At 43.4% G+C, this 26,076-nt stretch overlaps 2 protein-coding genes and 1 non-coding gene across 4 annotated transcripts in view; all 3 read left to right on the top strand.

The window, feature by feature from the left end:
* Positions 1-7,278, top strand: part of Gmcl1 (germ cell-less 1, spermatogenesis associated) — a 37,605-nt gene extending 30,327 nt beyond the window's left edge. For both annotated transcript variants that reach the window (XM_013114240.3, XM_005071111.4), the window contains 2 exons: positions 1,004-1,091; positions 5,985-7,278. In XM_013114240.3, coding sequence (XP_012969694.1) covers positions 1,004-1,091; positions 5,985-6,113 — 217 coding nt within the window. In that variant the 3' untranslated portion in view covers positions 6,114-7,278. The remainder of the gene's footprint in view (positions 1-1,003; positions 1,092-5,984) is intronic.
* On the top strand, positions 2,870-3,028 carry LOC121137375. The gene has a single exon (XR_005874626.1). It is a non-coding gene; the product is annotated as a U1 spliceosomal RNA (small nuclear RNA).
* A 9,265-nt stretch (positions 7,279-16,543) lies between the features above and the next one.
* On the top strand, positions 16,544-25,827 carry Snrnp27 (small nuclear ribonucleoprotein U4/U6.U5 subunit 27). The gene is made up of 6 exons (XM_005071110.4): positions 16,544-16,682; positions 18,236-18,356; positions 19,538-19,650; positions 20,057-20,136; positions 24,635-24,699; positions 25,457-25,827. The coding sequence occupies exons 1-6, from the start codon at positions 16,649-16,651 to the stop codon at positions 25,509-25,511; spliced, it is 468 nt and encodes a 155-aa protein (XP_005071167.3). The 5' UTR covers positions 16,544-16,648; the 3' UTR covers positions 25,512-25,827.
* Positions 25,828-26,076: the final 249 nt, after the last annotated feature.

The raw sequence follows: 26,076 nt of genomic DNA, 5'->3' as shown, positions 1-26,076 counted from the left end.
ATTCTGCTTCTGAGTACATCCCAAAAGAGTTGGAAGCAAGGGCTTAGCTATTTATACTCTTAGGCTTGCAGCAGCATTGCTCATGGGAGCTGGACAGTAGAAGCTTGACAGATAACTTGATAAACATGGGTGGTGATGTACACATAGCAGAACATGAGTCATCCTTAAGAAGGAAAACCCGACAAAGACCCTGTGAAATGAGTTAAGTGTGTCACAAAAGAACAGCAATCCCGATTCCACTCATGCCTAAAATAGAAAAGTTTATGGGGACAGAAAGTGAGCTGGGTACCAGTTCTGGGGGAAGAAATATGAAGATTCCCTGCTTACCAGGGATGGTGTCAGCTGGAGAAGGTGGCATGCTCTGAGAATGAGTGTGGTGGTGCCATCGCAAAGAAATCAAATAGTAAACTTCCTGTGGTGTATGTCTCTCCACTTTGGAGTTACTTTTATATAATAGAATAACACAAATTAGAAATCTGAATGGAGTAGAGTTTACATTTTGAAAAGACTTTAAATTCCTTTATATAGGACTCACCTTATATGAGGCACACTCTTGTAATCTCATCACTCAGGAGGTAGATGCAGGAAGATCATGGTTCAAGGCCAGGCTGAGCTACATAATAAGACCTGTTCCTAAAAAACAATGGTTGGAGCTGTATCTGTGGTAGCATGTTTGCCTAGCATACACAGGGCCCTGGGCCTGGACTCAGTCCACAGCACTTATTTCTATAAGACTTCCAACTGGGCAGTGGCGGTGCTCGCCTTTAACCCTAGCACTTGGGAGGGAAAGGCAGATAGATCTCTGTGAGTTAGAGACCAGCCTGGTCTACAGAGCGAGTGCCAGGACAGGCTCCAAAGCTACACAGATAAACCCTGTCTCAACCCTGTCCCCCACCCCCTGGAAAAAGACTTCCAGGGAATATAGAAGGGGAAAAAGTAGAGTAAGGAAGGCTTTGTTTATATTAGTCTTCACTTTAAGAATTGTATTTTTTTTTCATTCTAGATTGCGATTGGCTTCTTTTGACAGTAGTGGAAAACTTATATGCAGTAGAGCAACTGGCTACCAGATACTGACACTTGAAAAAGACCAGGTGAGAGTACTCGTGTGCTTGTCGCTTTGCCGCACGGTAAGAAGATGACCTTAAAATGACAAGGTTGTTTGTTTTGGTTTTTCGAGACAGGGTTTCTCTGTATTGTTTTGGAGCCTGTCCTGGAACTCGCTCTGTAGACCAGGCTGGCCTCGAACTCACAGAGATCCATGTACCTCTGCCTCTAGAGTGCTGGGATTAAAGGCATGCGCCACCAACGCCCAGCTTAATGACAATGTTTTGATGTGAAAACGTATTGAATTTTTTTCAAAGTAAGTGAAAATATCCTGATCACTTCTGCAGAACTCCATTGATTCCAGCACTGCAGATCTGGTATCCTGGATCAAAAACATGAAACCCAAAATGCTGTATTAAAATCAGAAGAATTTTCAGCACCACAGGTGCATAAAATTACCTTGAGTCTGTTTGCATGAATGTATGTATGAAATACACATACGGATCTGTGTATAGACTTAAGATGTTCTAAAATCTGGAAAAGTACAGTCTGACACTCTGGTCTCAGGGTTTTCAGAATTTCAGAAGAGAACTACTCTATGCTTTGAAACAGAATGGGACCACAGAAACAAAAAGATCATCTGGTCATGTGGTAGTGGCTCACACCTTTAATCCAAGCACTCAGGAGGCAGAGGCAGGTGGCTCTCCGTGAGTTCAAGGCCATTCTAGTCTATAGATGGAATTCCAGGACAGCCAAAGCTGTTATACAGAGAAACCCTGTCTGAGGGAAGGGGGGGAGGGGAAGGAAAGAAAGAAGTCATCTGAGGGAAAGGGAGAGTTGACAGTAGGGACAATGACTTTGGGTATCATCACACAAAGCTGCATAGTGCTTGCTCCACCCTGTACCTGGGTCGTTTATTCCCACTGTCACTGCAGACATCCTGAAGATGCCTGACGACACTCTAGTGCTCCTGAGTAGGAAGGAAGAGGGTAGACATCCATAATACTCTCCATAGCATCTCATTTGTCATGTCATACATCCAAATGTATGTATTCATTTTGAAATGTTAGGATGAGAAAGTAAATTGTTTTCAGATACAAAAATTAGAGTGCTAAATGGTGAGGAGATTTGTTTCTTTTAAAAAGCCTACCACATTGGAAACCGTGTCCTGTTTTAGCAAAGGACTTAGAGCCCTTCCTACCTCCAATGGGGGAGCCAGCACTGAGGGAATGTGGAGAATCAGTAGCTGTGCCCTCACGTGCCCTAGGGAACCTGCCACCACAGTCTCACAGTGTGCACTTGCACCTCTGCTGCAGGTGTGGGAGGGCACAGCTCATGGCAGAGGGCCTGGCCTATGCGAGAGGGTGCTGAGTGCTGTTGCAGATCCCAGAAGAAGAAATAGATGCAGGCATGGCGGGTAGAATGTGGGAATGTCCTTTTCAACAGATGTGGGATGCGGTCGGTCCTTCGAATCCCTGTCTTCCTGCACTGAAATTCCCTGTTGATCCTGGAACCAAATGAACAATGTCTGACCTTACTTTCTATCTTTGTAAAAAGCAGCCAGAAAACTAAAAGACTGCAGGCCAAGTTAATCATACCTACCCATTTTATTTGCCTAATGTCTTTGTGCCTGCTGCATAGTGAGTTCTATCCACTTGAGCCTGTGTTAATGTAGCCTCCTATTAGAAGCACTATGGCACAGTGCTGAGGGAGAAGCCCCCAACCTCCCACCCCCCTCCAAGCTTCAAAGTTGAAGGTGTATGTGATGACTGGCAGCTCAGGGAATATTTGTGCTGAAAAAGTGAGCATAAGAATCCTCAGGTGAATACTTAACCTGGCAAGGGAGGTACCATTATCATGAAGGTGGTTTTCCCAGTGCGAGGCTTATCTGTTGCACTCTGCATGTGCAGATCCCTGTGATTTCCTCAAATGCGGAAAAGTCCACTGCATAATTTGTGATAGTGAGGGGCTGCTTTTGCGCTCAGGTGAATGAGATAGGGACAAGTGCTGGTCACTTTAGAACTGAAAGGAAGTAGGGAGAATTCAGTACTGATCGATCTGGTGTTATGGACTGCAGGTGAAGACTGAAGGCTTTTGGTTAGTTACTTATGTGTTTCCCATGTGTTACAGGTATTTGCACTGGAAGAAATAGAAAATACTATTATTTAGATCATTCATCCTTATTGGATAAAAGTTGTCTCTTAATGTTTTTGGGTTTTTTTGTTTTTTGTTTTTTGTTTTTTTTTTGGTTTTTTATGAGACAGGGTTTCTCTGTATTGTTATGGAGGCTGTCGGTCCAGCCTGGCCTCAAACTCACAGAGATCTGCCTGCCTCTGCCTCCCGAGTGCTGGGATTAAAGGCGTGCGCCACCAACGCCCGGCTCTCGGCCTTCTAATTACTGGTATTGCAAGTGTATGCCACAACTCCTGGCAGCCCATGCATTTTCTAGTGGCCATCCTGCAGCCCTCTGAGCAGCAGAGAGAGCACATCCAGCAGAGTATTGCATTCCTTCCAATCTCTTACTAGATGTGGAAAGTGAGTGCAGGACCTGGAGAGGTGACTCTTGCAGAGGACGTAGGTCCAGTTCCCATCACCCACATTTGTCAGCTCACAACTGTCTGCAACTCTAGTTCCAAGGATCAAGTGTCCTATTCTGACTCCTGAGGGCACTGTATGCATGTGCATACAGTCAGGCACACACAGACATGGGATAAATAGATATTTACAAAAAAGAAAGAGAGTACATATTGTTTTGGCTTTAATTTTCATTTGATCACTGGTGTAATCGGATTTTTGTTTACTATGTGACTTCCTGGGTAAACTGATGAATTGGAGGGCATAGATTTGGTTTCATTATAAATCTGTTTGTGTCCGTGTCTCACTAAGCCCTGCTGTCCGGGCTTAGTGAGACTTAAAGCTGCTTCTCTCCTGAAGCTTCCAGTGGAGGGTAGGTGGGCTATCAGTCAAAATGCAGACAGTGTGGGTTCCTTTGTCTGGAAGCAGGTCCCAGTATAGAAGGATCTATGGTGTGTGCTGCTGCCTTTGCAAGGCCTCTACAGCTTCACTTCCAGAGTGAACCCAGTAGGGGGCACTTCAACCTGCTGGTGTTTCAATGGAGACATACAGGGTGGAGTTCAAAGGTTTGAGGATGCTGGAAGCCATCAGTGTGTTACGGATTGGAGACCAGGAATTAATATTGCTTACCCAAAAATTGATGTGTCCATTTGGCTTCAGTCAGTATCCACTTCAGCCTTCTCTTTTCCCTGGAGTTAGCTCTTTGACTTAGACCCCTGATGTGTGATTTTTATCAGAGCCTTTGTTTTTGTTAGTTTGTTTTTTTGTCAGTGCACAGTTGTGTTTTTTTTTTCATCGTCAGTGTGCATGGCTTCAAAGATTATCATCAAGTTTGGTAAATGTGATGGAAAAATTTAGTAAACCTATATTCAGGTTGAAGGGACAGGTTTTGCTCAAGGCAAGGTGGCTCAGATGTGTGCTGACATTCCTTTGGGCAACACTGTTTTCCCATCTGCCAGTAAGACAATGTCCTCATTTTACTCTCTGAGATTTTACTGAATACCACCTTCCATATTTTAATAAAATTTCTACACACTTACCTAAATGTATGCTCTTAACCACCACCCCGCATACAAAAGTTGTACCCTTAGCAGTGGTAGCACACGCCTTAAATCCCAGCACTTGGGAGGCAGAGACAGGTGGATGGATCTCTGTGAGTTGGAGACCAGCCTGGTCTACAGATTACTTTCCAGGACAGCCAGAGCTACACAGAGAAACCCTGTCTCAACCCCCCCCCAAAAGTGCTCTTTAAGCCTTCTTTGGTCCCTAAGTTGATCTTCATGAAAGTTGGTGTTCCAGGCTCTATTTCTTTCTTTCTTTCTTTCTTTCTTTCTTTTTTTTTTTTTTTTTTTTTTTTTTTGGTTTTTCGAGACAGGGTTTCTCTGTGGCTTTGGAGGCTGTCCTGGTACTAGCTCTTATAGACCAGGCTGGTCTCGAACTCACAAAGATCCGCCTGTCTCTGCCTCCCGAGTGCTGGGATTAAAGGCGTGCGCCACCAACGCCTGGCCCAGGCTCTATTTCAACAGTGTTTACAGCATCTCCAAAATGTATAGAATAACATGACCAGTACCTGCAGTGTATGGGATGTCCCTAGGGTTAGGTGTAGAATGTTATTTCAGTGTTGCTTCTTTAAGGATTTAGTTGCTGTCTGGTCCTAGGACAGATCTGTGAAGTCCAGAGAGAGCCAAAGTATCAGTGTTTCCCTTGTGACTCTCACCATCTGTCTTGGGGAGGTTTCATGTGCTGAACTCAAAATGCTTTTGCATGATATGCTATGTACTCTGTTCTAGGCACAGTGGGGGATTTAGATAAGGGCAGCAACTGTACTTGGTGATGACAGCAGTGACTTACTACCTTACTCCAGTGATCTGCTGTACCAGTCTTAAAAAGTGAAACCAAGTGAGCAGCAGTTTGGTGTGCACAGGGGACTTGGCTGTTGGTTGTTTCAGGGGTTGAGAATTTAAACTGGAGCCTTGTGCACGCTGGACTCAAGGTAGAGGCGAGCTTAGAGACACTAGCATGTGCTCTGCCTCTGAGCTGTGTCAGCCTCTGTTTACTATATGCTCATAAAATATGCAAGAACGTGATAGAGAATCTTAGAAAAGGAAATAGCTGCCCCTGCTGAGTAGCTGACCCTGTCTGAAGCTTTAGTTCTCAGTGCCGTCCTGTGAGCTAGGGGTAAACAATGAGGACCGTTCAGGTCACAAGCTCACCCACTCATCAGTGGGCTGGAGTCTATAGTTAACAGCTGTGGTGAGTGCTGCATCCACACTGTTCTCTTTCCTTCATTTTACTCAACAGCTTGACATATATGTTATAAAATGTTTCTGTCTAGTTGTCATTAGACCTGCCAATCTGTCTTGTAGGAACAAGTGGTGATGAACTTGGACAGCAGGCTTCTGGTCTTCCCTTTGTATATCTGCTGTAACTTCTTGTACATATCACCAGAAAAAAGAACTGAAAGTCATCGTCACCCAGAAACCCCAGGAAACTGAGGCACTCGTCAGTGGGAAGAGGAGCACTTTGAAAACTGTAGAGGCCAGTTTAAAGTACTGGCCTCCTGCGCTCACATCCAAGGTGACTAACAGGGATGGGCCTTATTAACTTTATGGACGCTGCAGGAGATGTCCTCATCCTCAATATGTTTCTATGCACATATGAAAAAGTGTCTGTCAAACCATGTATGTTAAAAGGATATCAACTCTTGCTTTAACTTAGTATCAGTAGAAAATTGCTGTAGGTAAATTTCTCAGTTCTTTGCAACAAAATATAGATTTAATTTTGAGCTTGAATTTTGATTCTACCTAGTGTTAGTGAACTTCACTTTTTCATCTGTAAAGTTGTTCCTATTTTGTTAAGAGAATGCTAAGGGCATAGTTTGAATGGCCAATTATAAACGCTCTTTCAGTTGGTGCCTTTAAAGCTGTCCATCGATTTTTTTTTTTCAGTCGCTCGTTGAGTCTTCTGTTTAGTCTGAGACCTCTCCATCTCTGCCTCTTTTACCATCAGATCCTTTTCATGGTTTGGGAGACTAAGCTTAGCACCTTGCTTGGTTTGATCTGTTTTTGTTTTTTTATCTAAATTTAAGCATTTTTCCTATTTTTTAAGCTTTAACTTTCCTATAATTTTAATTGACAACAACAAGCGGCTTTAGGACTTGAAGTAAACTTGAATAAGAGAAATCGGTTTGATTCTGAGGGTGCTCCTTTGCCTTATGTGTGGTCTTGTCTGACACTGTGTTCTCTGTTATGAATTATTTATATACAATGCCACATTTTCAAACATTTCCTGTTCTCTAGTTGTTGGGATTTATGTTCAAAATTTAGTTGGGAATCTTATTTCCTACTTGAGCTCAGGACTTTGTAACCTCTGAACTGAGTGCCTTTGAGTCACACACGCAAACAGATTTCGTGATGAATGCACAGGAGGAGCTGGGAACAATGCGCTCGTGTGAAAACAACGTATTTGTCAAGAATGAGATGTGTGCGTGTCATGGTTTGTATATGTTGGTGCCTTGTGTTCATTGCTATTTAAAATTGCCACTCTCATTCCCTCCAGTCAGAGTAAGTGCTTTTGCGGTTGATGTATGTTTTTAATATGTTTTAAATTGGAATCATTTTTATGTATCTGTTCAAATAAAATGCTCCTATTTAAAGTGGACTCGAAAACCTCACCTGAAACTACATTCTCTTTTTTTCTGAATTTCTGTGTTTTTCCAAGTACTTGCTTCTTTGTGTTTGTTTTGTTTTAAAGCAGGATTCTATTAAAGAAAACAAAAAACAAAAAACAGCTGGACTGAATGACTGGAAGTCTAAATCTCAGCAGCTTCTGGAAAAAAGAACTAAGAATGTCACGTCTGCTGCGCGGCCTGTGTCCGAGAACGTGCGGAGGGTGTCGGGTATTGAAAACACAGAGACTCGTTCAATGATATAAAGAGAACTTTAAACAGGCTCCAAAAAGGTTCAAGAAAACCTCCTAAGAAAAGCTCCCACCAGAGAAGCTTCTGCTCTCTCCTCTCCCCTGGCTGGTTCTGCTCTGACACCAGAGGTGGATGTGTGTGGGTTTTTGAAGGTGCGGTTAGTCTCTGGACAAGGTCGAGGTCAGGGCGGTTTCCGTGGGAAGGCCTTTCCCAGGAACTTATTGTATCGTTTTTAGTAAACATGTTTTTACTAAACATTGTCTTACAGCTGCCTACTCCCAGGCAGAAGGGGAAGTGGGTCTCTGCTCAAGGTCTGGTGTTCCCACAATTCACCCCTTTTTATTTTCAAATGAGGCACTCCTGGCTTAGGTCAAGTAGGGTCACCCTCCCTTTCCCGTCTTTGGGGGACCTTGAACCCCTGTTTTAGGTGGGAGGGGTCTTCCCCACAGGTTGCCCGTCATCGGAGATACCCCAACCTTAAATCATCTGTAACCAACCTTTATGGCTATCGGGATTGCCATGGGCTAAGCTAAGCAATACTTGGTTAATTGTGGGAACACCAGACCTTGAGCAGAGACCCACTTCCCCTTCTGCCTGGGAGTAGGCAGCTGTAAGACAATGTTTAGTAAAAACATGTTTACTAAAAACGATACAATAAGTTCCTGGGAAAGGCCTTCCCACGGAAACCGCCCTGACCTCGACCTTGTCCAGAGACTAACCGCACCTTCAAAAACCCACACACATCCACCTCTGGTGTCAGAGCAGAACCAGCCAGGGGAGAGGAGAGAGCAGAAGCTTCTCTGGTGGGAGCTTTTCTTAGGAGGTTTTCTTGAACCTTTTTGGAGCCTGTTTAAAGTTCTCTTTATATCATTGAACGAGTCTCTGTGTTTTCAATACCCGACACCCTCCGCACGTTCTCGGACACAGGCCGCGCAGCAGACGTGACATAAGAAGCTTTGCCCCGAGGCAGAGGGCACAAGGCAGACTCAGCTGTGGGTCTGTGGCTAGGACACTTGGCTCGGTGGAGCTCGAAGCTTCAAATTTGGCTGCTTGGTTTTTTATTTATTTTTGTTTGTTTTATTTTTTGAGACAGGGTTTCTCTGTGTGGTGTTGGTTATCCTGGGATTCACTCTGTAGACCAGGTTGGCCTCGAACTCACAGAGATCCACCTGCCTCTGCCTCCTGAGTGCTGGGATCAAAGGTGTGTACCACCACTGCTAGGCCTTGGCTGTTTTTAACAAGCAAATGAACTAACAAAAAGCATAGAAAACAAAAAGGATAAGTTTTCACACAGGCAGCAGACAGGCTGAGCTCCCGAGGATCCTAAGCGCCTACTTCTAGCTTTGACTTACTGATGGGTTTTTTTCCCCTGGCAATATGTTGATAGAGTCACAAATTATCTTTGTTTTTTTCAAAATGTAACTACTTTGAATGGCTTCTCCCTCCTAGAATGGTAATGTGAAGATTTCTAAAGCAGTGAATTGGGCCAGTGACAGCCTAGTTCTGCCAAGTTCTGTTTGTAAGTTTTGTTTTCTATTGACTGTTAGGACTAGAAAACTAAACACCTTTAACTGTGCACCTGGCTTAATTTTCTCTCCCACTATTTGTTTTGTTTTCTTTCAGCTGCATAAGAAATCATATATATATATATGGATTGGCTATATATAGCCCAGTAGTGATTGTGCACTCCTTTAATCCCAGTGCTTGGGAGGCAGAGGCAAGTAGATCTCTGTTCGAGGCCAGCCTGGTCGACAGAGCTAGTGCCAGGACTACACAGAGAAACCCTTGCTCAAAACAAAACAAAAGAAATAAAAGAGCATACAGTACACAAGAGGCTGAGGCAGGAGGATCACAAGATCGTGGACAGCCTGAGCTGCATTGCAAGACACTGCTTTAAAACAAAAAACTACTATACTCCAATATATCCTTATAAATCTTGGGAAGTAAAGTGTGAATATATCAACAAGGAAGACTACCTGCTTCCTCTCACTGGCCAGGTTCTCAGCGTGTAAAGTGTGGGCAGCTTCAGGTGACTACTGGAGGCCACCTTGTGCGGAGGCTTTGTACTGCCAGCTCTTGCCATACATACAGCCTCTGCCAAGTTCTGTTTGTAAGCTCTGTTTTCTATTGACTGTTAGGACTAGAAAACCAGTCACCTTTAATAATTTCTTTGTTTTTTAAATCAGTAAAAAACAGTATATTGTAGTTTCATTCTGAATTATTACAGAGGCACATGAACACACACACACACCTCCTATCTTTTCTGTGGATCTGACTTTCATTTTAGCAAAATGGGCAAACTAAGCTTGTTTCTAACTTAAATTAAGAAAAAAATAAAAAGATGGGAAAACTTAAGTGAAAACTCCAGTAGTCACCAACTTTTGGGGCTAGATTTTCTTTAGAAAGACTCTCACTGTGTGGTCCAGGCTGGCCTCAAACTTAAGATCTTTCTGCCTCAGCTTTTCCAGTGTCTCTCGCTCCCCAGTGTAGAGGTCACAGGCTCGCCCTGCCCTGCTCAGTGCTCACTGGAGATTTATTTCCTTGTGCAGTAAGGTTGACAAGTGTGGTATGTAAGCAGCGATTAAGCCCCAGTGTGGTTGTTTCTAGAATGGTGTCCTACCTTCTCCTTTGTTGCTTTCTCACCACATGATGCATTCTAGCACCTTGATCCTAGACTCCACGGCCTCCAGAGTTACAAGAAAGAAATTGCTTTTCATCATAAGCTACCAGTCTCTTATAGTCAGCAGACTAAGACAGCCACCTAGGTAAGTCCTTACCTCCAGTCAGTCCCCATATTACCCCAAAGTGTTCTATTAAGAAACCCAATTAGACTTCTCTCCCACCCCTAAAACTGCAGAGGCCCCACATGTACCCTCAGTGTGCAGACACCTCTCCCCCAGCACACATTTCCCCTTGTCTTCTGGCTGATTTCTGCTTGCATCATTTCCTTCCGGAAGCTCTCTGCACAGCCTTTCCCCTCAACACTGGGCAGGTGCTCACCATTTGTGCCTTTCTGCTGTCATGTACCATGTGACTGCACTTCGTAGTGCTTCCTTTTCTGTATCCCTTAGATCTTCAAGCCCCCCAACTCATGTGCCGTTTTTCACTGTTCAGTCTTTGATATATAAGTATTCAATAAATGTGACCAGTATGACTGATGATTGTGACATTGTATTTTCTGATGTTTCCACACCTAGGGCATTGCTGAGACCAGACTCCTAATAATTGAGTCCTAGAGTGTCAGTGGACTCCCCTTTCACATGTGTATTTACACAGACCAGCCAGTCCCAAATTCACCTCCCCAACCACTTTTTTTTTTTTTTTGGTATTTACGAGACAGGGTTTTTCTGTATTGTTTTGGAGGCTGTCGGTCCAGCCCGGCCTCGAACTCACAGAGATCCACCTGCCTCTGCCTCCCGAGTGCTGGGATTAAAGGCATGGGCCGCCACCGCCTGGCTCTTTTCACTTTTTAAAGGTTGATTTATGTGTATGAATGTTTTCCCTGTATGTGACCGTGTATGTCTAATGTTACTCATTGACCTCCTGGAACCAGAGTCATGGGTGACTGTGAACTGAACCAGATCCTCTTTGTTTTGTTTGGTTTTTGGTTTTATGAGACTGGGTTTCTCTGTGTAGCCTTGGCTGTTATGGAACTCTGTCTATAAACCAGGCTGGTCTTGAACTCAGAAAGATCCATCTGCCTCTGCCTCCTGAGTGCTGGGATTAACGCCCAAGCACAACAAGTGCTCTTGGAACCATCACTCCAGCCCTTTAAATAAACTGTCAAGCTAGGCCAGTATCACCTGCTTTAATCATTCCAGAGCCAGCTACCATATGACACAGATCACTCTCCTAAGACCTTCTGGGATAATTCAAAAACTAGCTGTCTATTGCATGGTTTGGGGAAAACATAATGGTTAGTGTTGATTGTTACCTTGATGGTGTTTAGAATCACCATGGAGACAAATCTGAGCAGATGTTTTTGTAAGGGATTATATGTGTGTGTGTGTGTGTGTGTGTGTGTGTGTGTGTGTGTGTGTGTGGTCTATAGAATGACCTATATAGACTATTCTGAGTTACGTTCTTGAACTGTACCAAAAGGAAAAAGGCTGAACACAAGCATCCACCACTCTGCTTCCTGACTACAGATGTGGCCTGTAGCCAGCCACCTCAAGATCCTGCTGCCATGATAGACTCTTCTGTGAGCCAGAACAAGCCCTTGCTTCTTTAAGTTGCTTTTGCTAGCCATTTTGTCACATCAGCAGCAGCAACAACAACAGTGAAAAATAACTAATACAGACATGAGCTGAGCAAGCATCAGCTCAGGCCAGATAGGGCACTGACAACAGACCAAAGATGCTACCTGAGTCTAACTTAGTGAACCCCTGTGGTGGGATGTTTGTATACTGTGTGAAGATGTATTGCTGTGATTGGTGTAATAAAAAGAGCTGAATGGCCAGTAGCTAGGCAGGAGGTATAGGCAGGATCTCCAGGAGAGAAAGGAAGAGGAGGAGGAATCTAGGCTCCCAGGAGACACAGGAAGCAGGAAGTGCAAGATGGAAGAAAGGTAATGCCACATGATAGAATATAGATTAATATAAATGAGTTAAGTTATAAGAGCTAGTTAGGAACTAACTTAATCTATAGACCGAGGTTATATAATTAATGAGAAGTCTCTGTGTCATTATTTGGGAGCTGGCTGACAGGATAGAAAAAAAAAGCTGGTTACAAACCACAGTAGGTTTACTGGGGCTAATTACAGGAATGTGACAGCTCTGAAAGTTCTGCGTACAAGGAGTTCCCGGCACAGCTCACAGCCACACCCAGGAGACTAAGGAAGATTCCATCCAATTCAGAAACAACTACATAATTCCAAGTCAGCCCAGGTTACAGAGTGCAGACAGATAGAAAATACCCAGTTAGAAAAATCACAACACATTGCAATTCACCATCATAGCTGCTGATGAGATTGGATCTGCTTTCCTGGCAGAGCCAAAACTGCAACCCAATAGGGATAGGAAGGAGCCAGACCATACAAACAGCAAGCAGTGGATCATGGGGCAGCAGCCAGGACTCAGAGGCCTCACCAGACAGGCAATGTTAGAGCCTTACCTTGGACTTCCCAGCCTACAAAACTGTAAGGAACAAATTTCTGTTATAAACCAACTTGACACAGCTGGACAGACGAAGGAAATTCCACAGACGGCCTGTGTTACCACCTACAGGTACAATGCCTTTGCATTCCATGTTTAAATCTAAGCTGTTGTGAGGGAGTGGGCAGCAGACAAGGTTTGGGTCAAGATTCGCCAAATCTTTTGGTGAATTCTGTCACTTTTCCTACATTTTATTAATATGGTTGTGGTTTTTATTTACCATGTTATTCAGATTTTTGTTTTGATTTGTGTTTGATTTGTGTTTTTTAGATAGAAAAAGATAATTGCAGGCAGCTCACTAGAATTCCTATCGTGCTCAGTTATTTTATCGGGTTCCCTGCTGTGCTAACAGGTTTGGTTTCCTGACCCTGTTGTAGTAAATTACCACAGACTATTGGCCTAAAACAACAGAAATGTGTTCTCTCCACAGCTGAAGAGGCCAGAAATCTAGAACTTGGTTCTGTGCCTGAGTCCAGGGTGTCAGCAGAGCTTTGCTCCCGCTGCAGCTCTCCTGAAGAATCCACTCCCTCCTCTTCAGCTTCTTTTGCTGTCAGTCTGGTGTCTGCCCCAGCCACTGGAGTCTCAGGACCTGCTCCCATATCACCCTTCTCTGCCTTTCTGTAGAACTTCAAGAAGGCACTTAGGCCCCTCCTGGGTCACTGAGGGCAGCCACCTCAGCTGCACATCGTTACACACAAGGCAACATCCACAGGCTCTGAAGATGAGGACCAGGCTTCTTTGCTGGTCTGTTCCCTGAATAAGCCATCCTTTCCTTTTCAGTACGCTGTCCCCGTGGGTTCTGATACACTGCGCTCCAGCAGTGTTTTCACACTTGACGACTGTAATTTGGTGTCCTTGCAGACTGCTCCTCTTCTGTGTAAGTCCACACACCCTTAGGGCTGTCCTTGATCTCAGGACAATCTCCCGGACTCCTATGAATCATAAATCCCTCACCTCTGTCTTTATTTCTGACCTCTGCCTCAGATGTTGGGTTCTGGCTGTATTTATCCAAATGCCTGCCCCAAATATCTATTTAGATGATCATCATACTTTTCTTTCTTTTGTGTAAAGTGTGAGTGTGTGTGTATGTGTGAAACAGAATCTTATGTATCCCATGTATCTTTGACTGACCTCAAATTTGGTATGTAGACCAGGCTGGCTGGAACGTACAGAGACACACTTGTTTCTGATTCCAGAGTGCTGAGATGGAAAACAGTTGCCACCATTTCTGGCTTGTGTTCATCATGCTTAATAGTACACTAACGAAGTAGGGTTCAGGTTTCCCTACAAACTACAGTATAATCAGGTTCTCAGACTGGAGCAAGTATACACAGAAAGAGTGCTGAATTGATAGGTGGCACTGAGGGGTGAGAGAGTACCCCATGTTGCTCCTTGCCAAATGAGCCCTCAAATAATAAAGGAAGTACCCTTTCATTGCCTTCTCCGTGTCTTCCGTATGGACACCCGTCATGTTATGAATGTTGCAAACAGATCAGCCCTTACTTTCTCAATAAGCATTGTCAAAAGGTGTATACTCAACTGTTGAGATGGCTAAGCAGGTAATTGCTGGACACCATGCCTGTGTGCACATGTGTGTCTATATATGAGAAAACTTGGATTCACACCATAGTGTCTAGCACATAGCACAGTGGGCAATCCTAGCTCTTAGAAATATTATTCCAGGAATATCAAATTAGGCTGGACACCTCTTCTCTTACCACATGATGAAAATGCCTGTCACTACGTCCGTAATTGAGATTGCAAGCCTGTCATTCATCATCTCACCCTAATGCTGAAGTAGTACAGTGGCCAAAATTTTGCAGGCATTCAAAAAAACGCTTATTAAACAAACTTCTGTCATACTTCCCAGCCATTTCTGAGAGCCTGAAGATATTTCTTGAAGTGTTTTTGAAGAGTTCTAGAAGGATCAAACATAGCAAACATGGTGCCTTTTACCCTCTCCCTGGCTAAAAAAACAACAACAACAAAAACAAGAACAATTAAATAACATTCCTAAAGGTAGCCCCAAGGTCCAACAATCAAAATTCATTATTTGACTAATATGTACAATCAGGATTTACCAGCTCACCCTAGCACAGACTTACCCTTTTTCTCCTTAAAAGCTTACTCTCCAGAAACACCTGCTAGATGCTGCTGCTCCCCAACCCCCACCCCAGTAATAAATCTCCTTTGTGCTGAGACTTGAGTGTGTGGGTGTGTCCTGTATGGACTCTGGGGTAGGGGTGGGGTGTACGTCTTTGATCACCTGGAGCCACCGTGTTGCTTTTCTCTTACACCTCTGATGCCCACACAGTCTTTGGCTTCCTCTATTTCCCCTCTTCATTGTGGACAGTGACTTCAAGTGTTTATCCAAGAATATCCCGAAATCTTCTCAAAGACAGAGACTCCTTTGAACCCTCTCTTCCATACCTTGGCACATTTACGCCATAACCTCAAGAATATGGGAATCAGGTGGAAATTGTAGTTTAGTTAGGAACAGGTATTAAAAAATAAAAATGTATTATCTTTTCTTACATGATGACTAGTGGGACAAGTGTTTGCAAACTAAACCTAGCCTATTCCCAGCTTTTGACTCTGGCAAGACTAGCAAAAAGCACTAGTTCTGTCAGCAGCCTTTCCCATTTAGCACAAGGTCAAAGGAAACTTTTTCCTGTTTTCATGCGTCATAAAGCCTTTTCTTTTGAAGGTTATGGCAGTTTCTGGAGGGTTTTTTTGAGGGAATAGAACAGAATATTAGAGCCTTTCCTAGGGCTGAAGAGACAGCAGAGTGCAGGCGCCTAAGAGCACTTGCTACTACTCATGTTCTTGGTACCTACTGCCAGGGGGTTCTTTTTTTTGGTGGGGGGGAGGGATTGAGACAGGCTTTTCTGTAGCTTTGGAGCCTGTCCTGGAACTAGCTCTTGTAGACCAGGTTGGTCTCGTATTCACAGAGATCCGCCTGCCTCTGCCCCTGCCTCCAGAGAGCTGAGTGCTGGGATTAAGGCGTGCTCCATCACGGCCCTGCCTGCCAGGAAGTTCTTAACAGCCAGCTCCAAGGGATGCAAGCCCTCTTCTAGCCTCAGGAACACCACATACATACAAAAATAAAGCAAACAATAAAACTTCCGGCCGGCCGGCCGGAGTGGGGCGTTGGTGGTGCACACCTTTAATTCCAGCACTCGAGGGTCAGAGGCAGGCGGATCTCTGTGAGTTCAAGACCAGCCTGGTCTACAAGAGGAGTTCCAGGACCGTCTCCAAAACAATACAGAGAAACCCTGTCTCGAAAAACAAACAAACAAACCAAAAAAAAAAAAAACGAAAACAAAAAACCTCCCTGAAACTGTCATAGTAGTTTAGGACACAATCTCACTTTGTTATCTGAGAAAACATAAAGCTGACTTGCGACCTTTGGTGTATGCGTTTCTTATGAAAGTTACAAAAAAAACAAAAACAAAAACGGATTGCTCATGTCGTCTAGAATTCGTTGTGGTGCACGCTTTTAAACCCAACACTTGAAAAGCAAAACACAGGTGTATCTCTGTTTGAGGCCAGTCTGGTATACACAGCAAGTTCGAGGGCGACACAGTGGAACCTGTCTCAAAAAAAACACAACAAAAAAGAATTGGTGTAATCATTTTATACGTATGGAGAAACGCTGGGAGGAGGAATACTCAGCTAGGTGAGCTCTCCGTGAGAACAAGGAGGGAAACAAAACAAAACAAAACAAAACAAAACAAAACAAAAGAACCTGAAGAAACGGAAGCGACCGCCAGTTCCTCCTGGAATTTCAGGTCCTGGAGTTGCATCCGGAGCAGGACTTTTCGCCACCGACTTGCAGGAGCAGCCGGAACCCTCGCAGCACATCCCTGTAGGTTTCCAGGCGGTGTGCAGAAGTAACTTCCGGCATCTCCGGAAGTTGTGGAGTTGTTTCCGGGGCGGTCGGAGGAGAGGAACTCTGATGGGTCGTAGCCGAAGCCGCTCCCCGCGGAGGGGTGAGTCCAGAAGGTCTTGCGGTTCGGGAGGGTGGCAGGCGCTACCTGCGTCCTCAGCCCAGAGGGACCGAGAGAGTGCGGGACAGGGCGAGGCCGGGGTCTGCGGAGCTCAGCCCTGGCCCTCAAATTAGGGTTCCACAGTTCCTTCGCTTAGCTTCTGGGTGACCGTGCTTAAATCAACCCACCTTTCTTTTAGTTCAGTTCTCATAATCATCGTGGGGAACTTTTTTGGGTTTTCGAGCCAGGGTTTCTCTGTGTGACTTTGGAGGCTGTCCTGGCACTCGCTCTGTAGACCAGGCTGGTCTCGAACTCACAGAGATCCGCCTGTCTCTGCCTCCCGAGTGCTGGGATTAAAGGCGTGCACCACTAACGCCAGGCCATCGTGGGTAACTTGACCTTGAAGAGTTGATAAATGAGAATTAACGTCACCCTTCATAACATTCAGCATGTGGTTGCCCCGGCTCACAAATGTTTACTAAATGTTAGTGCCCTGCCCAGGTCATTAGTTGGAAGTGTTTAGAATTTGATACCGCCGTAGCCTAATTTCTTCTGTATGCCAGCCCCGGAGGGTACAGTACTGAGGTAGGTGTAAGGTGGAACTGTAGAAAACTGAGAGGGTTTCTGTACCCTTTGCCATGTTAAGGGATTAGAATCAGAATCTGTAGATGCTTAGAACAAGGCTCATCTTCAACTGGTGAATCTTGATTTTCTTACTAGACAACCAGAACCTCAAGCAAATTGAGCCCCTGAGTGCTGTAAATTTACAATAGACAGTGGATTTCTTTTTGGGGGAAAATAACTATTTTGTAGCATTATCCTTTACTTTGACCAGTATGCTACTTAGTACAAGAAATGGTAAATTGAACGTGTCAGGGAGGGCATGTCCTCATACACACCATATTTTCAAAACTTTGTGTTAAAAATATTCATCACAGCTGGGTGTTGGTGGCGCACGCCTTTAATCCCAACACTTGAGAGGCAGAAGAAGGCGGATCTCTGAGTACAAGACCAGCCTGGTCTACCGAGTGAGTTCCAGGACAGGCTCCAAAACAATACAGAGAAACCCTGTCTCAAAAAACTAATATCATCAGATAATATAGTTGAATATTAAGCTATTGTATAAACAGTAGAAATATGGAGCGATTTTAAATATCCCACCTTGCCTGACTTTAAAGTAAATTAAGTGAAATTATGTGTTGAAATGTTAGTAGTTTGGATATATAGGGGCAAAAAAAATTTTAGTATGATTTTTGGTCAATTTACTGTATGTAACCCAGTGCAGAGGTTGGTCTTGAACCATGATCTTTCTGCCTCCACTTCCCCAGTCGAGGTGTTACAAGTGTGATTTACTATGCCCAGGAATTACCTTTTGTTTGTTGATTTTTCATGACAGTTTCTCTGTTGTATAGCTGTGGCTAATCAGGAACACTGGCCTTGAACTCACAGAGATCTGCCTGCCAGTTCCTTCTGAATACTGAGCCACCAGCCTGTCTGACTTTTTTTTTTTTTAAGTTTTGATTGTGAAATAACTCTTATTTTGGTGTTTATATTAGAGCGTAGGCGGTCCCGGTCCACATCCCGAGATCGAGAAAGAAGGCGCCGAGAAAGGTCCAGGTCCCGGGAGAGGGACCGGAGAAGGAGCCGCTCAAGATCCCCACACCGAAGACGCTCCAGGTGAGTGTAGAGAACAAACTGGAAGTTTCTCTACAAAGCTGCAGAGAACCAAGAGCCTGGGAAGATGCCCTTAACTTTGCTTTTATAACTTAGAAGGGGGACTTCTAGTTTCATGAAATAGCAGAGTTTATTCACACATTATTCTAAAGCTAACATGTCAATTTACTCTTGTCAAATGGTTTAATTATGCTGCATAAGAGAGTAGTCTTTAAAAGGTGTTTACCTTTTATTTCCTATGTGTGGGTGTTTTGCCTTCGTGTGTGTTCAGATCCCCTGAAACAAGTTCCAGACAGTTGTGAGCTATAGGTTAGGTGCTATAAGTCGTCTGTCTCCTCTGGAAGAGCAGCTAGGGTTCTTAACCACTGAGCCGTCTCTCTAGCCCCATAGAGTTGTCTTGAAGAGCAATGAGAAATAATGAATGGAAAGCACTTAGCATGGTGCTTGGTAGAGTAAGAAATTCAAGTATGTAATCAAGAACAGGTGACCTTAGTGCAGTGGTAGAAATGGACTCTTCAAATAGTTATTTAGGAGGAATATGTAATTGTAAGAAACAAATTGTTTGTCATTACATTTGGAGGGGGTGTGTGGGTGGGTGGATATGAGAGGACAACTTAAGTCGCTTTCCTCCATCCTCTGCTTGGGTCCTTGGAATCAGGTTGTCAAGCACTGTTACCTCCAGAGCCATCTCAGCAGTCCCATTACATACAGACTTTCTGTAAAGTATTTTGTGTGTGAGAGAGACAGAGAGAGAGAGAGAAAGAGAGAGAGAGAGAGAGAAGGAGCATGTATGTATACCTGCATGCCTTTTACATGTATTATATGCATGCCTGTAGGTGCCCATGGAGGTCAGAGGGTGTGGAATCCCAGGAACTGCCGTGACAGGTGACTGGGAACCAAACCTGGGTCCTCTGCAAAAAGCAGTACTCACTCTTTGGCACTGATCCATCTCTCTAGTGCCTTTCAGAAACTTTGAAGGTAGATTTTCTGTCTCCCAAAACTTTTCTGACCTTGGTTGTTTTTCTTTCAACCATCAGAGTCCAGGCAGAACCTGCCTGCATCTGCTCTGCAGAATGTACTTTGGTCTCTGTGGTCTGGCTTCATCTGTCAGGGGCTCATGGGTAACTGCAGATCCATAGAATCAGTGGTTTGCATTCCTAACACCTTTACTTGATAAATACCAGGTCTCCGAGGCGACATAGATCCACATCTCCTTCCCCTTCTCGACTGAAAGAAAGAAGAGATGAGGAGAAGAAAGAAACTAAAGAAACAAAGAGCAAAGAACGTCAGATTACTGGTAATGATACTGGATAAACAGACTTGTTTACATAGTTTCATTCATGTGAAAAGTGTAAATTTGGCTGGGCGGTGCTGGTACACACTTTTAATCCTAGCACTCAGAGGCAGAGACAGGTAGATCTTTGTGAGTTTGAGGCCAGCCTGGTCTATAGAGTGAGTTCCAGGACAGTCAGGGCTACACAAAGAACCCCTGTCTCAAAAAAACAAAAGTGTAATTTTGTAAATATTAACCTTTTGTGGGATTCATTGTATGAATTTTTCTTGATAGATTTACATTTTATTTGTTCTCTGCTGGTGAAGTGAAATGTCTGCAAATCTGTTGCTCCTCTTTTCCTTTGTATATATGTACATGTCTGTGCATCCACACATAGAATAAGACTTCTAAAACTCATTTGTTTTTGCAGAGGAAGACTTGGAGGGTAAAACAGAGGAAGAAATAGAAATGATGAAATTAATGGGGTTTGCCTCCTTTGACTCCACAAAAGTAAGTAAAAGATGGAACCAATTACATGTTCTAGCTTGTTTGTCCCTTACACCTGTCACTAATACCTTCCACAGTCAACCTTATCTTGTTGTAGACAGTTTTTGAGGGTTAGACACATACGGAGGAAGTGCTAAAGTACATTACATTCAGGGAATCTGTAGCCCGGAGGATGCCGATTTTCAGGGCGGGCAGTGGTGAGGCAGACAAGGAGCAGATATGAAGCAGGTGCTGTTCTTTAAGTCAGCGTGACGACACAGGGTGCACAGTGCAGTGCGGGGACCAGCAACTGCTAGTGGACTGCCTGAGCCTATGCTGGGGGCTCTGGGACAAAACAGAGGGTTGTATGCCCTTAGCCTTGTTAGGGGATTAGAACCTACAGATCTTTAGATTTTTACTCTTTTTCAGCAGGGTTTCACTGTGTAGCACAGGCTGGCCTTAAACTTGAAATCCTCCAAATCTTCCTGCCTTAGTCACCTGAGGGCTGGGATTAAAAAGCAAGGATTTTAGTCACAATCACGGGGGGGCGAGACACGGATATCACTTAGCCCAGGCTGGCCTCAAACTTGTTGTGTAGTTGAGGAAGACCTTGAACTTCTGACTCTCTTGCCTCTACATCCCCAAGTGGTGAGATATATAGGCAGGCTGAGCTGTTGATAGACATCTGAGCTGGTTCTGTTTCCTGGCTATGAATAGTGTAGCCACAGACATGGATACGTTAGTATCTCTGTGATGAGAGGAACTTAGAATTCATTGCCCTGGAGTGGCATTGGTTTTAGTTGTTTGAGAAGCCTCCATATAGACGTACATATTCCCTACCAGTTTACATTCCCAGTAGCAGTGAGGAAGGGATTCCTTTTGCCCATATTCTTGGCAGTATTGATTGTTGTTGTTTTTTTAATCTATTTGTTTTGTTTTATTTTGTTTTGTTTAAATGTTTATGAGTGTCTTCACTATGGGTGTGTACTTGTACTACATGCATGCCTGGTGCCTGAAGATGCTAAAAGTGCATGTCAGACATCCTGGACCTGGAGCACAGACTGTTGGTATCTGCCATGTTGGTGCTGGGAACCAAACCAGGATCCTCTGGAAGAGCAGTAAATGCTCTTAATTGATAAGCCACCTCCCCAGTCCTTGTCATTTGGTTTTGATAATAGTTCTGACTAGGGTAAGATGAAGTAGTTTTAATTTACATTTCCATGATAATGAAAGATAAATGTTTATCGCCATTTGTGATTTTTCTCTTGGGAATTGTCTTCAGTTCATTAGCTCACTTATTGATTAACAAGGTTTTCTTCTTTCATGTTTGGTGTTAACTGTTGCAGTCCTGTGTATCAATTGATGTGAATACTCTTTTTCGTGTGTAGCTGTACGGATTCTTGTTTCTCAACTCTGTAGGCTTTCTCTTCAGCCTGCTAAGTTTTCTCCACCACAGAGCTTTCTTTCTAATATGTATCCCCATCTGCCAGTGTCTTGAATTATTTACTGTGCTGCTAGAGTCCTCTTTGGGAATTCTCTCCTGTAACTGTATCTTGAAACATTTTCCTCTCTATACACTTGTTCTTGCAGTGGTTGTGTAAACCCCATTTTGGAATTTAACACTATTAACATCTCAGCTTTTTGTCTTTGAATATCCCAAATCCTCTTATCTGTGTTAGCTTTGTTGATTGAGACAGTCAAGACTCTAGTGCTTCAACCTCCCGAGTGCTAGAAATCTGGGTGTACGGTATCCTCTTTCTTTTATTCAGAGTATTTTATAATATGGATTATTAATCATTATTAATGTACATCTAACAAATAACAATACTTACAGAATGAAGTAATTACAGTTTTATTATTCTTAGAATAGTAGCAAAGGAGCTTGGTTTTTGGTCTTTTTATTCCCTGGTTCATATTTGTAATTCCTGAGAGTTTTAAAGGTCTCAAGACACTGACTTCCTATAGTCAGAAGAGGTTTTCTTGTAAAGGAGACATTAAGTAAGCACTCTTAGATACTACTAAGTGCAGTGTAGCATAATATGAGAGCAGCTAGGGTCAGGGCTCTTCTCTGGTCTGCAAGATAGGTCATTTATGCACCACTGAGCCACAGCCCAAACATACATAGTTATTTTCTAATGACCCCACATAGGTATTAATTTAGTTTATGTGCAGTTGGCTTCATATCTACCAGTTTAAGTCTCTTGGCTCATCCATTTTTCTTTCTATTAAACATTCATAGTTTCCTTATTTTTACTAATGGGTAATTTTCTCTTCCAACATGTAATGTATGAGAATAGAGTTAGTAATATGCAGCTTTCCAAAAAATGAGTAAGCCTCTGGAGATTGAACTCAGTGAAAAGGTCAGCATAATGTTCCTTTGCAAGGCTAATCTTTCCAGATCCTGTCTACTGCCTGTTCCTGGGAGCTCAAGTGAAAGCACCCTCAGTAGTTGGTTCAGTATCACTGCTCCTCCCTGGAAATTTGAATAAAAATAGAAGTAGAAAATTAAGTCCAAATTGTGGCTTAGGAGATGGCTCAGTTGACAAAATGCAGACTGTGCAAGTGTAAGGACTTGAGTTTAGATTCTCAGAACCTACAACAAAAAAGCCAGTTTCAGTGGTGCACATCTGTAAACCCCCAAGTGGGACAGGAACAAACACAAATGGATAGGTAGATGCCTAGACCTTTTTGGCCAGCCATGCTAGCTAAACTCTTGAGTTCCGTGAGAGATGTGTCTCAAGTAAGATGAAGGACTGGTGAGCTGGCTCAGTGGTGTGTGCTGGTGAACAACATGCGCAATAAAGGTAAGTGCAGACAATTTTAAAGACATGCGCAATAAAGGTAAGTGCAGACAATTTTAAAGGCTGGGTGTGGTGGCGCACGCTTTTAATCCCAACACTACAGAGGCAGAGGCAGGTGGATCTCTGAGTTAGAGGTCACCCTGGTCTACAGAGTTCCAGGACAGCCAAGACTGTTACACAGACAAACCCTGTCTCAAAAAAAAAAATCAAAACAAAAAAATTTTTTTTAAGTGGAGAGTGCTTCAAGAAGACAACTAACATAGACTTCTGGCCTCTACATGAATGCACAAACATATATTTTCATGTATACCCCCATGAACATGCACACACACATAATACCACACACAAAAAGAAGGAAGGAAAACACTTGTCTTAGCTCCATTTCTAATGTGTGGACTCCCCTGTATACACCTTCAGTGGTAGATCCTTGGTTTTAGCCTAGTGCACTGTGCAGTGATGTTCCACACCAATAAGCCACATTCCTAATGGAAGAGGGTTGAAATTGTGCCAGCGTGTTTTGTTGCACTGGTTAGTTAGTGACTTTCATCGAGCTGTTGTTTTTCTGAACTTCTGAAAGTACAGTAGCCTAGTCCCTGAGAGCACAACCTCCATCAAGAAGCTGCAGCCTCCAGCCAGATGAGATAACACATGCCTGTAATTCTAGCACTTGAATAGAGGAATCAAAAAGTTGAGGTCATCCTCATTTACATATTGAGGCTGGCCTGGGCAGCTGGAGTCAGTCTCAAAACTAACAGACAAGCAAAAAACAACATGGTGCAATTTCAGGAGAATGAGCACAGTGTCGAAGGGTAACATATATGGTGCCTCAGAGAAGGCACTGTTGACATTGTTACTATTCAAGAATTAGAAAAGACAGTGGTGCTGTCAGCAGCTGGGTCATTTGAATTAGGCTTGACCAGTGGACAGCTCCCAGATAGCTAAAGGCTAGATGGGGACAGGGAAGGCAATTTAGACATGAGGAACAGCATAGGCTGCATAGAATCTGTACCACAGAAAGGAAATGCACCAGCTTTGGAAAAGCCAACAGCACCAGCTCAACTTGTACCTGCTCCAAGTTCCAATTCCTGGTGTAAATGTCAAAGAGTCATCTGAGCAAGAGATGGGAATTGAACTTGTAGAAAATTGTCCCAGCTTGATTTGAGAATATTACAAGCCAAGTATGTGACTATGAGAACTTTTATCTCATTTCAAAAGATTCTCTTTTTTTTTTTCCATTTTAATGTTTATGTGCATTGGATTCCCTAGAACTACAGTTATAGACAGTTATGAGCTGCCCTGTGGGTACTGGGAATTGAACCTGTGTCCTTTGGAAGAGCAGCCAGTGTTCATAACCATTTTGCCATTTCTCCAGCCCCTCAGAAGATTCTTTGAAAGAAGTTAGAATCTGCTTCTGTTTTCCAGCATGCCTGGTGCATCACGTGAAAACTGAATGCTTATTGTTTTTGTTTGTTTTGTGGTGCTAAGGATTGTGCATGCTAGGCAGGTGCCCTACCACTAAGTACATCCCCAGCCCCACATGTTTGATTTTTGATTGCTGTATTGATGCTTAGATGTGAGCAGAGTTGTAACACTTGAGAGTTCATGGGGTGTCTTCTAGGGCTACCTGTTCTTCTTTGAATGGTTCTTGCCTCTCAAAATGTCCTGCAGTATTACCCCTCTGTGATCCAGGTATTTAATGTGGCCTTTCTGTTTCTCTGCAGGGGAAGAAGGTGGATGGCTCTGTAAATGCCTATGCCATAAACGTGTCTCAGAAGAGGAAGTACAGGTATGCATGGTCCCTATGCCGGGTTTGTACTTAACTTCAAATTAGTTCCATATTTGCAAGAGAATTTTGTTACATGTTAATTGTGTGTGTTTAGGAAATATTGAAATTTTCCATACTGTTTGCACATGTGTGCTTGCTTCCTCACTTGGGTATGTTGGGGCCTAGGGTGTGTGTGTGTGTGTGTGTGTGTGTGTGTGTGTGTGTGTGTGTGTGTGTGTGTCGATTTTTTGAGATAGCTAAAGAAAACCGTGACTTAATGCTTGGGTCTCCACTGCCCAAATGTTGGGATTACAAACTTGTACCACCAAGATTGGCTCCTGTGAAATACACTGTCTTTGTTGTTTAGATTCTGATGTATTAAATTTCCTTCTCGTGTACATGTAAGCAAGTAGCTCTGCCATTATTGCCTTGAGGCAAGGTCTCTGAACTAGACGCTAGTATTTCTGCTCTCCCAGCTGGCATTATAGGCACACAGGGCTATGCCTAGCTTTTTTCATTCCTCATGCTTGGGAGTCAAATGCTCTGTGTACCCCAGGCTGAGCGTGAACTTGGGAGTCAAATGCTCTGTGTACCCCAGGCTGAGCGTGAACTTGCAGGCCTTGTGCCTCCACCCTGGTGCTGACGATTGTAGGCGCGCACCACCATACCCAGTGAAGCACTTTAAAAGGTGGTGTTAGTTTGAATTCCTGAAGTATGTTTTCATATTTTTAAAATAATCCCAAATTGTTAAAAAAATATATTTCTCTTTTTATCATAGGCAGTACATGAATCGAAAAGGCGGATTCAACAGACCTCTGGATTTTATTGCATGAGACTTGAGGTGCTGGAGGATTTCCTCCCCCTTCATCTGGGTCAGAGAGTATTTTATATTTTGTATTTAATACACCTCAAAACCGGATCTTTCTTATAAAGTAAGGAATTCTTATTTATGACACCCAGTGTATTTACTTTCATCAGGAGGTAGGTGACACTTTTTAAGGTGGTGTCCCTGCATTGGTTGCAGCCCGTTTGTCTTTTTCCTTTGAACCTGTGTGTGTTTTCTTCTTGGATGCTTATTAGGAATTCTGAAAAACTGAAAGTAACTTAGATGTGAGTTTCTCCAATAAAACAGTATTTCCACCCATTTTACATTTATTTGACAAATATCTTTATTACTAGATTAAAGAGTCTCCCTAGACATTTCCTTTTTCCACACACAATTTCTTTTGTTTTTGTAATCCAGGCTAGCCTTGAAATTGGGATGGTCTCTCTGCCTCCATCTCCTTGTTGCTGGGATTATAGATGTATCACCATGCCAGTTTAGATTTAGCTATCTTGATTCTTGGTAGTTTAAAAACCAGAAGAAGGATAAAGTTAGTTTTGGATTTTTTTATATTC

The sequence above is a fragment of the Mesocricetus auratus genome, unplaced genomic scaffold (genome assembly GCF_017639785.1).
Source record: "Mesocricetus auratus isolate SY011 unplaced genomic scaffold, BCM_Maur_2.0 Super-Scaffold_100676, whole genome shotgun sequence".
NCBI lineage: Eukaryota > Metazoa > Chordata > Mammalia > Rodentia > Cricetidae > Mesocricetus > Mesocricetus auratus.
Note: the sequence above shows the minus strand (reverse complement) of the source record. Positions and strands in the feature narration are given on the sequence as shown.

What these genes read in the sequence shown, in the direction of transcription:
- Snrnp27 (XM_005071110.4), top strand. Translation starts at nt 16,649, where the DNA reads ATGGGTCGTAGCCGAAGCCGCTCCCCGCGGAGGG. An exon ending in CCACACCGAAGACGCTCCAG is followed by an intron (nt 18,357 to 19,537) that starts GTGAGTGTAGAG and finishes GATAAATACCAG; the next exon opens with GTCTCCGAGGCGACATAGAT. An exon ending in CCTCCTTTGACTCCACAAAA is followed by an intron (nt 20,137 to 24,634) that starts GTAAGTAAAAGA and finishes GTTTCTCTGCAG; the next exon opens with GGGAAGAAGGTGGATGGCTC.